At 52.3% G+C, this 14,777-nt stretch overlaps 1 protein-coding gene across 3 annotated transcripts in view; it reads left to right on the plus strand.

The window, feature by feature from the left end:
* The first annotated feature begins 213 nt into the window (after positions 1 to 213).
* Positions 214 to 14,777, plus strand: part of Anp32a (acidic nuclear phosphoprotein 32 family member A) — a 36,723-nt gene continuing 22,159 nt past the window's right edge. Inside the window, exon 1 of one of the 3 annotated variants that reach the window (XM_057766633.1) lies at positions 214 to 426. In XM_057766633.1, coding sequence (XP_057622616.1) covers positions 373 to 426 — 54 coding nt within the window. In that variant the 5' untranslated portion in view covers positions 214 to 372. Of the gene's footprint in view, positions 427 to 986; positions 1,128 to 3,722; positions 3,800 to 14,777 lie in introns of those variants that run through there. The other 2 variants (XM_057766631.1, XM_057766632.1) reach the window with 2 other exon arrangements.

A 14,777-nucleotide genomic window follows, 5' to 3' on the forward strand; every position in this document is an offset into this window, starting at 1 on the left:
CGCTTCTCCTCGGCCGCCCGGGTATCTAAAGGGGTCCGTCTCCGGCACCACAGCCAAATGGCTGAGCCTCCCTGGCCCGCTGCGCAGGCCGCCCATTGGACCCTGCCCCCCGCCGCCACCACCACCATTGGCTGGCATCCGAAGCCTCGCCACTCGATTGGCTCGTGCTGCCGCCGCTCCACGCCGGAGCTGCAGGTCCCGCCTCCACGGCGATCAGGTTAGTGTGCGCCGCGGGTGCTGGGGGCTCGAGCACCGAGCGGAGCTGGTTGAGCCTTCAAAGTCCTAAAACGCGCGGCCGTGGGTTCGGGGTTTATTGATTGAATTCCGCTGGCGCAGGATCCTCTGCAGAGAGAGCAAGAGAGAGCGCGAGAGATGGATATGGACAAACGGATTCATTTAGAGCTGCGGAACAGGACGCCCTCTGATGTGAGCATTTGCCAAAAATATCTCTGTCGGTCCATTCTCCTACTTTGTGTTATGTGTGCGTGTGTGTTTGGGGGGGAAGGCACTTTTTTATGGAGGGGTGCTCCGGGGAGGTGTAGGGTTTGGGGTCGAACGAACTGCAAATGAATTGCAAGGTTGGATGGGGGGGGTTGCAATGCTATCGGAGCATGTTCCGGCCACCGCCGCCGCTGCCCTTGGTGTGTGACTGACTACCTGTGCGTGTGCTCCCGCGTGTGCGGGTATGGGTGCGAGGGTGTGCGTGCGAGTGTGCACCCAACGGGGGGCCGGCGGGGCGCACGCGTTCGGGTCGGAGGGAACGCGGCGATCTCACCCTCGTCCGAGCTCTCAGCTCCCACGACTTGCGACTGGATGGAAAAGATGATCGAGGGGAGGAGAAGATGGGCTGCCTCCTGGATTAAACAACAAAAAGGGGGTGTTATATTTTAGAAACGTACCCCCCTTTCCTCCCCCTCCCGCGCCTGCCCCCTCCCTTTGCCGTCTCTCTTTCGCTCGCTCCTTCTCTCGCACACAATAAGTTTTGGGATTCGCGAGTCCGGTTTAGTTTCTGATCAATGTGGCCCGAGGCCCCCGGGGAGAGCGCGTGGGGACCCGGCTGCTGCGGAGTTGGGAGATGGCTCGAGTTTAAAGCGCGTCTTCGTTTCTCTGCGGGGATGAGGCGAGAGGTGGGGAGCCATATTTGTAACTTTGTCGTGTTCGTGAACGCGCCCTTTCTCTCCCTCCCTCCCTTTCTCTGCCTGCCTTCCTTCTTTCTCTCTCACTCTTTCCACCCCACCTTTGGGCCAGATGCTGTCTTTTCTCCCTTCTTCCTCGCGGAAGATGGGGGGGGGTACCTTAGAGAGAGGGGGAGGGATTGTGGAGTGTGCAAATGCTCAGATAATCCTCACGCCTCCCCAACCACGAGTGATCGCTAGTGTAAGTTGCCCGTAGTCTGCGTCCCGGTGAGCCCCCGAACCCCCGGTTCTCTCCCCAGATGCCAACCTTGGCACCCTGATGCCCCATCGGCACTAACTACCCCACCTCCGGGTCCCTGCTTCTCCCGGGGTGGGCTCCCTGGCAGCCATTCGGCGCCTGGCTAATAAATGAGCACGGGAAACTTTATCAGGACCCGAGGTGCCCAGAGCTGGTGCTGCTGTGGGGACCGGTCGGGTCTACATTCTTGCAGGCACGGCTGGCACGCAGCTCTGGGATGGGCAGTTCGTCTGGCCGTCGCCGTTATGGATTGGGCAGCGGCGGGAGTATGGCAGGAGAAAACTTACACCGGTGGGAACAAGCAGGCTGGGCGCGAGCCCACTGCTAGGGGAAGTGAGGGTGGGTGGGTGACTCGAACGCTACTGTTTATTTTTGTCTCCCTCTTGCTTTCACACACTCGTGTTGTCTGCGAGTTGGCCCATCCGAGAGACCTTAGGGACAGGGGTGGAAATCCTGGCCGGCTTCCCCTCAAGGCCCGGTTGTGGGGAGATGGGGCTCGCGGGCGGGAAGATCCCAGGTTCAGTCTGGGCGTACGGGGGGTCGGGCGAGTTGGGGTTTCGCGCAGCACGTTGCACTGACCTGTCGTCCCCCAGCCACTTGGCCCCTCGAATCCTGACAAAGGCAGGCCTCGCTTCCTCTTTTCTCCTAGTTCCTCCCTCCAAACCTGAGTAAGACTTTTGAAAACAAGCTTCTTTCTGCCGTCCGCCCATCCTCACGCAGCTGTGCACTGGAGACGTGCTACAGCCTTATGGCGCGCAGGGCGGGGAGAAGGGGGCGCCGCTAGCAGCAGGACTTGCCGCGGGGCCGCCGGGCTTGGCCAGTGGCGTCCTGACCCAGTCCCGGTGCCGGATCCCGAGGGTGGAGGGGGCTGGGTGTGGTGCTGGGGGAAGGGGCCGGACGCGGGCTTCCCGCGTACTTTCCGGAAGACCCCTGTACGTAGTTGGGGGGCTTCGGGGTCGCGGCGAGTAGGTGCGCATAAGCGCTGGGCCGGACCAAGTGATCCACAGTACTAGCCAACCTGGACTGAAACGGAAAGCGGGTCGAACCGGCTCTTTAAACTTCCCCGAGTGTGTGCGCTGGGGGAGGGGCGGGACTCTGGGCTGGGCGCGATTTCTCACGCTTCGCCCCCTCGTCGCGAGTCCGCGGCCCACTCGCCGGCCCCGGGGCTCCTGGCGGGGTGGGGCGCGCGGGTGGCGGGGGAGGGGGCACTTGCTGCGCATGGGGGAGGGGAGGGCAGAAAGCTCTCGAAAGAGGGACAAAAGGGGTGGGGGAGGAGGAACTGGCTTTTTTGTTGTTGTTTTTCTGGTTCTTTTGCTTTTTCAAATAAACGTTTTTGGAAAACAGATCGTTCTTGGGAATCTCCCTCCCCAGAGTCCCCCTCCCCCCACGCACCCACCTTCTGCAACCTCTCTCTCTCCCAAGTCGCATCTCGGGGACTGGTGGCCGCGACGCCGCCGAATTAGGACGAGCAGCCATGTTTCCCGGGGCGCCGGCGGCCCGCCCCTCCCCCACGGAGGCCGCGGACCCAGCTCGGCGGGGACCCTGGTGCCCACTGGAGGGGACCCGGGCGCGCACAGGCGCTGCAGAAGCCCGGCGGCGCGGGCCTGGGGATCCGGTTCGGAGAGGGCGCGGCGGGCCGGGGGCCCTCGACCCTCTCGGACCTGCGGGCCACTGTTTGTCCTCGCCATTTGCACTGCTAAGCCGGCGGGAGACCCAGCCCCAGGGTGCCTGCCATTCTCGGGGTGCAGGGGCAACCGTCCCCGGCGCTGTGCCGGTGGCTCGCCTGTCGGGCGCCGAGCTGCCATTTTGTCACCGTGGCTGTTGTCGCTCGGGGGGGGGGGGTGAGAGGCTTGCGCCATCGTCCCGACGGCTGCCCTCCAGCGAGGTGGCTTCTGGGGGAGCTGGCCCCAGGGACACCCCCTCCCCACTTTTGCATTCGGTCTTATGGGGGCTCCGGCCCCACGCCCGGGATCTGAGGATCCCAAAGCTATCGCAGCCCTGAGAAGGTGACGGTCTCCTTAGCAAGCGCCCCCGCCCTCCCACCTCTACTCCCTGCTCCCCGCCCCCCCTCCCCCAGCTCGGTTTTCCGCCGTGGCTCCCGCTGCGATCGCGATCAGCACGTAGTGAAAGGTGGCCTTGAAGACGGAGCGGTCGCCCTGGTGTTTGCGCCTTCGGCGGAAATGATAGGGTGGTGATTGGGGGGTGAGGGTGAAACTAGAGGACGGGAGGGGCTCTGGCTCGTCAGTCTAGTGTCCCTAACCGAAGTTGAGGGCGTCGGCCTCCTACCCGGGAGGAACGAGTTGTCGGGATGCGCTGGGGAAACGCCCTCCGGGGCCGGGCTCAAGAAAGGTTGGTCGAGTTTCAGGTGGGTGTCGCAGCACCCTGCAGGCTGGGGGAGCTCTCGCTATTTGTCCTTGGCCCTCTCCCACCAGCCTTTTTGTTTTGGCGGGGAAGGTAGATAACTACATAGTAACCGTTACCCTAAACCGAAAGAGAAATAGGACTTTTCTTTTTTTTTTTTAAAAAAAAAAAGTAAACTGTCTTTTTGTGTTGACTTAAGACTCAGGCAATTTGTTCCCAATGCTGGTCCGGATATGGGACTCAAGCGTGTGGTAGGCACCTCCCTGACTGTTAGGCTGGTGTCTACATGCAGAGACTAACTTCCATGGAAGTGTCCGGCATAGGCTGCCATCCGAGCCAGCGTCTACTTTGACCTCTGGAATGCATTGCATGCTTTTTTTTTTCCAGGCTGACTTACTACCTAATTGGGTTCAAGTGGCTCGGTATTTGCTCCAATTTATGCAAGCCAAGCAGGGATTCAGGGGCAGAGGACTGAGTGAGACCTTGGTGTGGTGCTGGTGATCAGTTGAGCCTTGTGACTGGCAGCTGCTGCTGCTTGCTGCTTGTTTTGAATCTGAAGCCGTGGTGAGGCTGGCTTCTGAAATCACACAGACCTGGCTTCGAGTTCACCAGCTACATGCTAACCTGTGGTCTGGGACAGGTTACCTCAGTTTACCTCCAAAGCTTTGCACATATGTCCTGTAAGACGGAGACAGTGCTGCTTTCTCAGTAAGTAACAAAATTGGTTTGATTTGTATAGTCTCTGATGCTGGGGAGTGGCGAGGGATAACTGATGGCGTCCTGGAGCTTTAAAATAACTAACAACTCCAACAATAATAGCGGATGCTTACATAGCCTCTTACTGTGTCTGGCATGTTGCTAAGTGGATTACACACGTCTGTTAATTAATCCTCACAAGGGCACTATGTTAGGTACTGTCGTTATTCCTATATTAAATGTAAGGAAGTCGAGGCAGAGCTCCAGTTACAGACAGTGCAGACCCCGGATTCTAACTCGTTGGTTGTATTCAGCTTCTGTACTGCCTTGAAGCCCCATTACTAGTCGTATGTAAAGCACCATAGGGAAGGGCTTTTTCTCCTCCAGCCTTGGAGTTATGCCACCTTATGAGCAAGACGGTGGCTTGGGGTTTGTTAGACACTGAAACAAAGCATGGCTTCCTGTTAGCTCTAGGTGGGACCTACGCAGGCAGGGTGGGTAAGTAGGCATTTTAAGGGGAAGCCTTACCTTGGTTTCGCATATAAATAAACATACATCGTTTTAGGGTGAGATGAAGCTGGCCTCTTAGATGTCAGGGCACACTTTTAGGGTAATGGGAAAACAAGCAGGAGCCCTTCTTAGCTAGTAGTTATTTGGGGTCTTAGGTATAATACATTTCCTGTTTTTATTAGTCTTTTCTACAGAAAGAGCAAAACTTCTAGGCAGAATAGGTAGGTCCTTAGTGTTGGGGTGTACTTGCTGATAATACTGCCTAGAACTTGGCACCTAACCCTGCCTGCAGTTCCTTGGGGATGGGCAAAGCAGAAGAGACAAGCTCCCTGCTGTGAGGATGGATCACCTAGGGCTCGAAGTCCACCTCCGAGGCCATCTGTGTGGACAGTAGAGAACGGAGGTTTGTGTGGTTCTGCCCAAAGATAACCTACATTACCAGATCACCAGGGAAGCTGATGAAATGTAGATTCCTGGGCTCCTCCCCCTGGGTATAAGTTTACTACCAGATCACTGAACTGCAGCTAAGTGGCTTGTCTTTATGCCACGTGAGTTGCCAACAGTTTGTATGTATAAACACTGAGGGGTTTGATTCGGGGCACTAGCCTTTGAGTCCTTGTCCCTACAGATTAGTCTTGTCACTTTAACAGACCTATATTACCAGGAGAAAAAAAATGTACCCGTTATGTTTTGAACTTGATCAATAAAAGAATTACAGGGATATCTGTATCGTTTTGTCATAAAAGCACCTGTGTTGTATTCTCAATTTTTCTTTCTTGGTGAAGGACTGTGAAGTTCCCGACAGTCCTTTCAGACCCTGTCCCCTCCCTTGACTAGGGACAGCCTCTCAAGGTGACTTACTTGGGACTTCTACAGATAGCCACCCTTCTTCCTACTTAGAGAGTATGGGAAAGGCCCCTGACTCAGTGCTGACTCCACACTGCAGAGCTGGGAGGTGTGGTGTTTACATCAACTGCGCACCCCTCTTCCCTCTTCAGAGCCCAGAGCTGTGGGTCTGTGGTTGGGGTCTGATGTAATGAACTCCAGCCTGAATTCTGACTTGGAGACATTCACTTCGGGACTGTATCTCCTAGGACCTGCTCTCCACTACTGCCCAGCACTTGCTTCCTATAGACAGGCAGAGAGCCACGAACTTGACATGAGTCTTATATTACAGTGGAGTGTAGTTATACAACGAGTACTGAACAGCCAGTGTGTTTGGGTGAGAGAAAGGGCTTCTGACTGGAGCAGAGGTAATTATTCAGAACATCTCATGTAATAAAATTGGTTGAAGCTACATGAGCAAAGCAGCGTGGCCTTCATCTGCCTTCTCAGACACGGAAACAGCCTCCTTGTATGGAGCCAATTGCCCGGATGATAATAGTGTCTTCAATCTGTCCTGTCCTCTGTCCTAGCCCACAGCACGGTGGGGGAGGGGCAAGTGCTGGGGGGGTTCAAACTGATTATGTTTTAGCTCCATGCTCCCCTCCCCCACACACTACCATTTTCTTTACCAAACTGGCTCCAGGCAGCAGGTTTAAAAGATAACACCACTCTAGTGATTACTTACTCTGGTGTGGATTATAGTCCCTGCCCCTCTCCCAGAGGGATTTGCATTTTGAGAGTCTGGTTTAGTGAGGAGATTATTGAAAACCCTTAGACTCGAATCCTCCGCTCAGCTTTGTCATTAACTTGAGGTGGACAAGTTGTTTGACTTCTGTCTTCTCACTTTCTAAAATGAAGGGGTGTTATTTAGGTCTGGGGGTGTGTAACTCACTAGAGTGCTTGGCTAGAATAGACAGATCTCTAGGTTCTGTTTTCTAGATAAACCAGATGTCATTCCAGCACTTCAGGGCTGGAGGCAGGAAAATCAGAAGTTAAAGGCCATCCTTAACTACATACCGAGTTCAAGGTTAGCCTGTGCTACATAATATATAAAACCCTGTCCAAATAAATAACATGGGGAAGCTGAATTATCTCAGTGATATTCAGACTTTTTGAACCCACTAGTGATCCATACTGTTGCCCAGCACATAAGTATGTATATACATATATACATATTTTTAAAACACGAACACTTTTGATTCATTGGAAAGAAAATATGGTAGCTTAAAATTAAAAGTTGCATATTAAAACTCCTTCAACTGTTTGGTGGTTTGGTTTGGGACTAGAGCTGCCCGTCAGAGCCGTGTATTTTCTCTGCAGTGAGACAACTCACTGCCGGGTCCCCTAGTCCCCAACTGCTCAGGTTCCTCTTGTCTACCCGCACAGACAACCTCATGGTAAAAGTAGTCATTAGCTTAAGTGCCTACCCTAGATGGGTGCCTGCCAGAGTTCTTGGCTATGCTGGTGCTCTTTGCTACCGCATCGCTAGACCTTATGCTGTACGCTGTGAAGGACACCCACACTTGCTTCCACTGAATCAGAAAGTTTCAGAGAAGGGTACCTGGTGTGTGCCTGTCTCTGTCACTTCCAGTGCTTGGGCAAGTCCCTTCCCTCCCCTCAGTGTCTAGCAGTCTCGAAAATGAGGCTGTCATAGTACCTACCAAGTCTCGAGCACCATAAACACTGCTGCTGCTTTGCTAGAATGTGGTAGCTGGTAGTCACTTTAAAAAAAGAAAAAGAAAGAAAGAAAGAAAAGGGAAAAAATGAGGGTAGGAAGATGGCTCTGCTAACTTGCCACATTGCCTTGACCTGAGTTCAATCCTTGTGACCCACATAAAAGCTGGTGGTGTGGAGGTGTGGCATGAGTATCCGTAATCCAGGGCTCCAGAGAGCTGGAAACAGACAAGACTGTGTCTGGAAGCTTGCTCTATGCAACAGAAAAACAACAGACCCTGGCTCAAACCAGGTGGAATTCAGGGACCAGCACCTGTCGTTGTCCCCTGAGTACACACACTTGGGCACATTGTACATACAGAGAGAGAGAGAGAGAGAGAGAGAGAGAGAGAGAGAGAGAGAGAGAGAGAGAGAGAGAGGAGTGACTTACATTAAAGTAAGTAGTATATGTTTGTGTAAGAAAAGCAGTTAGAATCTGGAGGTGCCAACTTGCCAGAGGGAGCAGTTCTGTGCCACTGAAGACCTTAGGACCCACTGGTTCAGAAGCAGCTGCAGCATTGCAGAGCCGCAGCCCAGCCCTCAGCCCTGCACTGCCTTCCCACCATCTATAGAGGGTGATGTGTATCTTCAGCCCTCTGTGCGTGTGTGTGTGTGTGTGTGTGTGATGCTCCGGGAGATCAAAGGACAACTGGGGGAGTTGCTTCTAACCTCCGATCATGTGGGTCCTGGGAAATAAACTTGTTCATCAGGGTTGGTAGCAGTCACCTTTATTTTGCCGCTTGAGCCATCTCTCCATCTTTCCTGGTTGCTCTCTCTCTAGATTCTTTTCTAGCTGAGGATGCTTCTGTGGTTGGTCTTAGAGCTGAGCCTGAACAGCGCTAGCAATCTGGAGGTTGAGACAGGAGGATCACACTCAGCCTGGGCTACACAGTCAAACTTGACTCAAACAAAACAAAAAGGCAGACCCTTTACTGAGCTGTGCCCCTCCGCAGCTGCCGTCCCCTGTCTCCTAGATGACTGTAACTGCTACCATCCCTGTCTCCTCTTTAAGTAGCTGCTTCCGGGATATAGCTCCGGGGATCTGTCAACGTTCATTCCATTTCTCCCATGACTCTTGCAGTGTTTGGAGTCCTAGGCTTTTGTGAGATTTGTCATTATGTCTTGCTGGACATGTCCTCTATGGTTTTTTTGGCCACTTCTCAAGTTCCTGAGATGTTTAACTCAGTTGAATGTGGGACCTGGGCCCCCTTTATTCTATGCTCCTTCCCTAAGACATCTCACAGATTGATCTGCAGATACTGAGTGCCTGGGCTGTGATGTTTACTGCTCAGCTACAGGCCACCTGGGTGTCCCAGCAGCACCCTGCATGCAAGACCAAAGGGAACCTCTGTACCCCGTTTGCCCACCCCTTCTTTCCACCCACCACATGTCCTATTTACAACTGTCTTCTTTTTCTATCCCAGTTGGCCTCCCCATGACACAGTTCTGGTCTCTTTGAAGCTAGGCTTCCAACTTTAGCCAAAACGATCTTATCAAAGCATAGATGACGTGGTGTTTTTTATTTTTTTTTTTCTTGTTTGTTTGTTTGTTGTAGGGGGTTTTTGTTTTAGTTTTTGCCATCCAGCGTGTGAAATTCACCATTCGGATAAACTGTCTTCAGTAAGATCAGCAAGGTCCACGTGACTCAGCCCTTGCTGGCCTTCTAGCTGCTCTTTGCTCTCACTTGGGCCTCAGTAGCACCTTTCCCCCTCCATCCGAATCCAAACCACTCCCTTCAGAGTTGCTGATTCTCTCCTCCCTTTCCTTCTGGGGAGGGTCTAGGTTGGATGCTTTTGTTGTAAAACTTTCAAAGAATGTTCCCTTGTAATTGCACATTCCTAGCCCCGTTAATTAGCATCTCTTTCCCTTGGAGAAAAGCCAGTGTGCTGTGTGCTTTAAGGGACCTGGGTTTCCTTCACCCTGGTGTATCCCCTGAGCTTAGCAGTGTACCGACACTTGGCAAGCAAGCATTCTCCTAGTGTTGGAGTGAAGGCCCTACGCTACTTACATGGACTGGTTTCTTCTTAACACCAGCTGTCTGGCAGACTGGAGCTAGCAGCCCGGATGATTGTGGGAGTTTCTGATAGAGGTGTCTCAGGGCGGGTGATGTGCAATCTCTCAGCCCAGCACGGGGCTTCCAGTTTTTTGTTTTTTGTTGTTTTGGGTTTTTTTGACGTTTCTTTTAGGAGTTAAAAAGTTAGAATCCAAATGCTAGAATCCCTACCTTCCTCTTTGTTTTGTTCTTTTTGTTTCTCACCATCTGATGCTGTTTGGTTATTTGACTTTGTCCTGAAACTTCCAGGTTTCTATATAACCCAAGCCAACCTTGAACTTGAGGCAGTTGTCCTGCGTCAGCTTCCTAAGAAATGAGATTATAGATACGTGTTACCGCACCTAGTCATTGTTTTTATTTTTAATTTTTTGAGATAGGCTGTCACTTTGGTAGCCCAAGATAGCCCTCAGTTTGTGGTTCTTCTGCCTCAGCTTTGGAAATGCTAGGGTTACAGATGTATGCCACCATGCACCCCATGCCCTTTTCTGAGACATGGTGACCTTGCTACATTGCCATGGCAGGCCTTGAATTTAGAGACTCATCATGCTCCTGCCTCAACCTAGGTGTGTGCCACTGCACCCAACTACTTTTCTGTATTTTAATTATGGACTGTTTACTTAGAAGCATGGACTAAATACCTCAGAGAACAGAAATGAAGGAGACACTTAAAAAACATTCAAAGTAGTAATATTTCTTCCCTGAACCAAGTGGATTATCCTGGACAGTTAAGAATCAGCATCAAAATATTCTTCCTTCCCTTTTTTTTTTTTATTTTTTAGAGTTATTTTATGTGCATTGATGTAATGGTGTCAGTTTCCCTGGAACTGGAGTTACAGACAGTTGTGAGTTGCCACGTCGGTGCTGGGAATTGAACCCCAGTCTTCTGGAACCTCTTAACCACTGAACCATCCCTCCAGCTCTCCTCCTCTCTCTCTCTCTCTCTCTCTCTCTCTCTCTCTCTCTCTCTCTCTCTCTCTCTCTCTCTCTCCTTAAGACAGGGTCTCACTATGTAGTCCTGGCTGGCCTGGAACTCTCAGAGATTTGCCTTCCTTTGCCATCTCAGTGCTGTGATTAAAGGTTTGTTTAATCACCTGGCTTGCCTCCTTTATTTTTAACTTGGTTATAAAAGTCCAGGCTATAAAAGAAGTGCCCATACCATGCCAAACACTGTTTATGTGATGATCTTCCCAGCTCTGGCATGAGGGGGCACGGTGGGGGACAGTCACAGTCCCACTAGTAAGCCAACCTGCCTAAGGTACCAACCAAGCTCATCAATGGCCACTGCTGTGTGGCAGCTTCATCGATCAGGTCTGTGTGTGCAGATGCACTCTGCTACCCCTGAAGGTCCCAAAGAGATGTACCCTGGGTTTTCCCCGCACATAGCCTGAGAAGCCAGGAGTGGGCATGGTGAGAGGATCTCATTCCCATGGACCAGAGACTCGGGGCCAGTGGGTACCTGGGTGATTTCCTCTTGCTTTTGTCTGAGAACATCACCAAGGATGGATCTGCAGCAGGCTGGTAGATTGGCAATGGAAGGGAAGAATGAGGCTCGGATGGCTGGTGTGTGTGTGTTTGTGTGTGTGTGTGCGCGCGTGCACACACATTCTCACTCTGCAACCAGCCACAGGGCCCAGGCCTGGATTTCTCCATTCAGCTGCCTGTCTACAAAAGTCATGAGGATTGTGGAGGGGAAGAGGACTGGCAGGGTGGAGGCAAGAGTCTTGTTCTAGTCAATTTAGAGGGATCAGACACCTGGGGGAGGGACTCTTCTGTAACCAGCTTTCCACCTTACCTTGACCTTGCAGGAGGCCAACATGCTATGGCTCTGAAGAAAAGAAGACCCCCACAGTCATGTTCTCTGTCCGTCAACCGTGTCCAAAGCACTGGCATCCAAAATAAAACTGGCTTCTCCTAAGCCATTTGCACAGCAAGCTTATTGAACTGCATTCTGTCCCTATGTCCTGGGTGGCTTGGGTGGGGCAGAGGTGTGGGAGGACTCGATTGCAGAGGGTGCTGATGCCTGTGTCTTGCGGTGGAGCTTGAGTGATAGACGGGAGGAAAGAATATGGTTAGTGACTCAGATTGCAGCCTCATCTGGGGATCAGAGCTACCAGGGGAGTATCTGAGGAACTTCCCAGGCTCTACCCCAACTGCTGAATCTGTCTCTGGGTGGTACTCGAGTCTATGTATTTTTAGAAAGCTCGAGGGGATAAGGGGTACTTGAAGGCACAGTTGGGTGTGGCCACATTGAAGCAGGGTGCAGAACTTTTCAGCAGATGGGAAGATGCATGTTTAATGGAAGTCAAAGAGGAAAACGGAACTAAAAAATGGTCCAGGCTTTAATGTGCTGAGATGCAAGGACCCATTCCTTGGCCTGTGTCTCCTCCCTCCCCCACCATGCATTCATGCCAAATTTAAACATGCCCACGTTCTGCCTACCATTCTTGTGTCATTTATATACCTGTGTCCCACGAGGGTGATGCTACTAGAGTATGACCCAGGGTGGACTGGGGCCTGGGCTCAGTCGGTGAGATGCCTGCCATGCAAGCATCAGGGGTCAGATCCTCAGCACCCATAAAAACGCTGGGCATAGTAGTACCTATCTGTGATACTAGTGCTGGTGGATTGGTGGAAGCAGAAGAATCCCTGAGCTCATTGGCTGGCCAGCCTAGCCCAGTCATCGAGAGAGAGCTCCAGATTCAGTGAGAGACCCTGTTCAGAAAACTAGATGGAGTGCAATGGAGGAAGAAAGGTCTCAAACATCAGATGTTGAGCCACATGAATGTGCACGCAGCACTGGGGGTCGTTCCTTAGTCCCAGAGGAATGAATGGGTCAGCAGGCCTTGGGAGGAAAGCAGGGCCACTGGGTGCAAGCAATCAGCGCAGGAGGCAGTGTCTTCAGGATGTCGGCAGGTCCCTTCTGCACCTCAGTTACCAGTGCCATAAAGTGGCAATGACACCCATGCCCGTTTTCTAGGGTCTGCGTCCAGGATGAATGATGATGGTTTGCACCAGGTGGATGAGGTAGAGCCTTCCCGAGGGGCAAAGGCACTGTTCAGGGAGCCAGCCACGCTGAAGAGAGCTGTGCTGATTGTCTGCTGTGCGGTAGGAGGAAGTCCTCCTACTCAGAAGGGACCTCACACTTAGCCCAAAAGCAGATGGGAGACCTGAGAAAAGGGAAGAGCCTCTGGCTTGTGTTGAGGTGGAACTGTAAGGACACAGGCAGTTTCAGGCGTGCTCTGCTCGGTCTGGGATTCTAGGGGATGAGACTCTGCCTGGCTGGCCTTTTCTACAGCAGCTGTCCCAGGGTGCCAACCCTTCTGCTTCTCCACAGAGTTGTGGGCTTCTCATCCTTTATCTTTCATGCAGCTCCTCAGAGGCCCCTTCCCCAGGAGGTCCTCCTGGAGAGAGGGAGCTCTCTGCCGCTGCCGAGGTGGCATCCAGGATGAGAGGCCACACGCAGTCTGTCTCCCCGGTGGACTTCCGTGGTACCTCATGGGAGTTTGTGGTCAGTTCTTCGTGGTGCATTTGCCAAGGGAGCATACTGAGGGTGTGCAGGGTCCAGGGTAATTCCCCCGAAGCTGGTGGCAGAGGTGCTTCTCAGCCTCCTGCCCAGCATCCGCATGTGGAACTAGGAACTGGCCTTCCTCTACTGCAGGTCTTCCCTTGTCATGAGGATTGGGCATTGCCTAGGATAAGGGGCTGTCAGTGTGCTGGCTTTCCCAGCTGGCTCTGGGAGACTGGGGAAGCTTCTGCAGAGGCTGGCCTGCAGCCCTGGCAAACAGCTCCACTCTGAACATCATCTAGTTTGTGGCTCTGTTGCAGACATGTCTTGAGTGAGTGCCGGTGTATCTGTTCTTCAGGGTGTATCCATGAGTCTGGGGCAGTTTCTAGAGCAACACTCTGGTTTGCTGTTTGGGATGGAGTGGCAGGAGCCCAATTGGAATGCAGGCTGGGTTTGTTTGTTTGTTTGTTTTCTGTTTTTGTTTTTTTTTAAAGAAAAAGATTTATTGATCATGTATTCAGTGTTCTGCCTGCAGGCCAGAAGAGGGCACCAGATCTCATTATAGATGGTTGTGAGCTACTATGTGGTTGCTGGGAATTGAACTCAGGACCTCTGGAAGAAAAGCCAGTGTTCTTTAACCTCTAAGCCATCTCTCCAGCTCTGCAGGCTGTCCTCTTAAGCCACAAGGATACTGGATTCAGGGCATATGTTTGTTTCCTGGGAGTATCCAGGAACTTTCTCTCTACTCCAGTGGCCAGTTTTAGGAGTGGCACAGGACAAGTTCCCATGTGTCCCTTGCACGGGTGTCCATGGGGAGAGAACTTGACCAGCTTAGCCCAAGGGACAGGATGAATCCCCTGGACCACTGGATTTTATTCAGAGAGCTTGAAAAGGGCTTCTGGCTCCAGCAAGGCTTCTTGGTGTTAGTGATGTTTTGCAATATTGTGCTGCTGTCCTGTTTTGAGGTTTTAAGAGAAAGCCACTTGGTACCACAGTGAGGGAAAGCAATGTAAGTCTTTAAATCGTGTTTTCTTTGCTTGTTGCTGTTCTATGCCTGTGTGCCAGGTGCCTTATTTATTTAAACTTCAGAAGTGCTACAAAGTAGTTAATGTTGTTCCCATGTAACAAGTGAGGGGATGTGGTTAAAAAGCTTGCAGAAAGTACTTGATCAAGGTCAAGGCTACTGAGGAGCTGTCCTGGGTGCACAGCCTGGCCAACGCCGGAGCTGTGCAAACAACCTAGAACCTTAACATTAACCTGCGCCTTCCAGTTACTCAGGCGATAACCTGCAAGTCCTCTGACCTATTTACCCGCCCCCCCCTTTCCTCCCCCGTGTCTCACTGAGAGCTTGGGTTCTGGAGCTCTCAGTCCTCCTCCCAGCCTCCCGAGTACCGAGACTGCAGGCATGCCTCAGGCTGTGCCCAGGGTCTTAGGGAAGGTCCTTTCCCTTTGTGGCCCTGACATACTTTATACAGTTAGTTTATGCCCACAACTGAGATACAATACCCAGAGATTTTTTCCTACGGCCTGGAAAGTAGGAAGAGATACATCGCTTTCCAATAAAAGTAGGTTAAAATGTAATTAGGGGCCCAGGGCCTGCCTCTGCCAAGAGGAGCAGGG

Source organism: Chionomys nivalis, chromosome 4 (assembly GCF_950005125.1).
Source record: "Chionomys nivalis chromosome 4, mChiNiv1.1, whole genome shotgun sequence".
In the NCBI taxonomy this organism is placed as follows: domain Eukaryota; kingdom Metazoa; phylum Chordata; class Mammalia; order Rodentia; family Cricetidae; genus Chionomys; species Chionomys nivalis.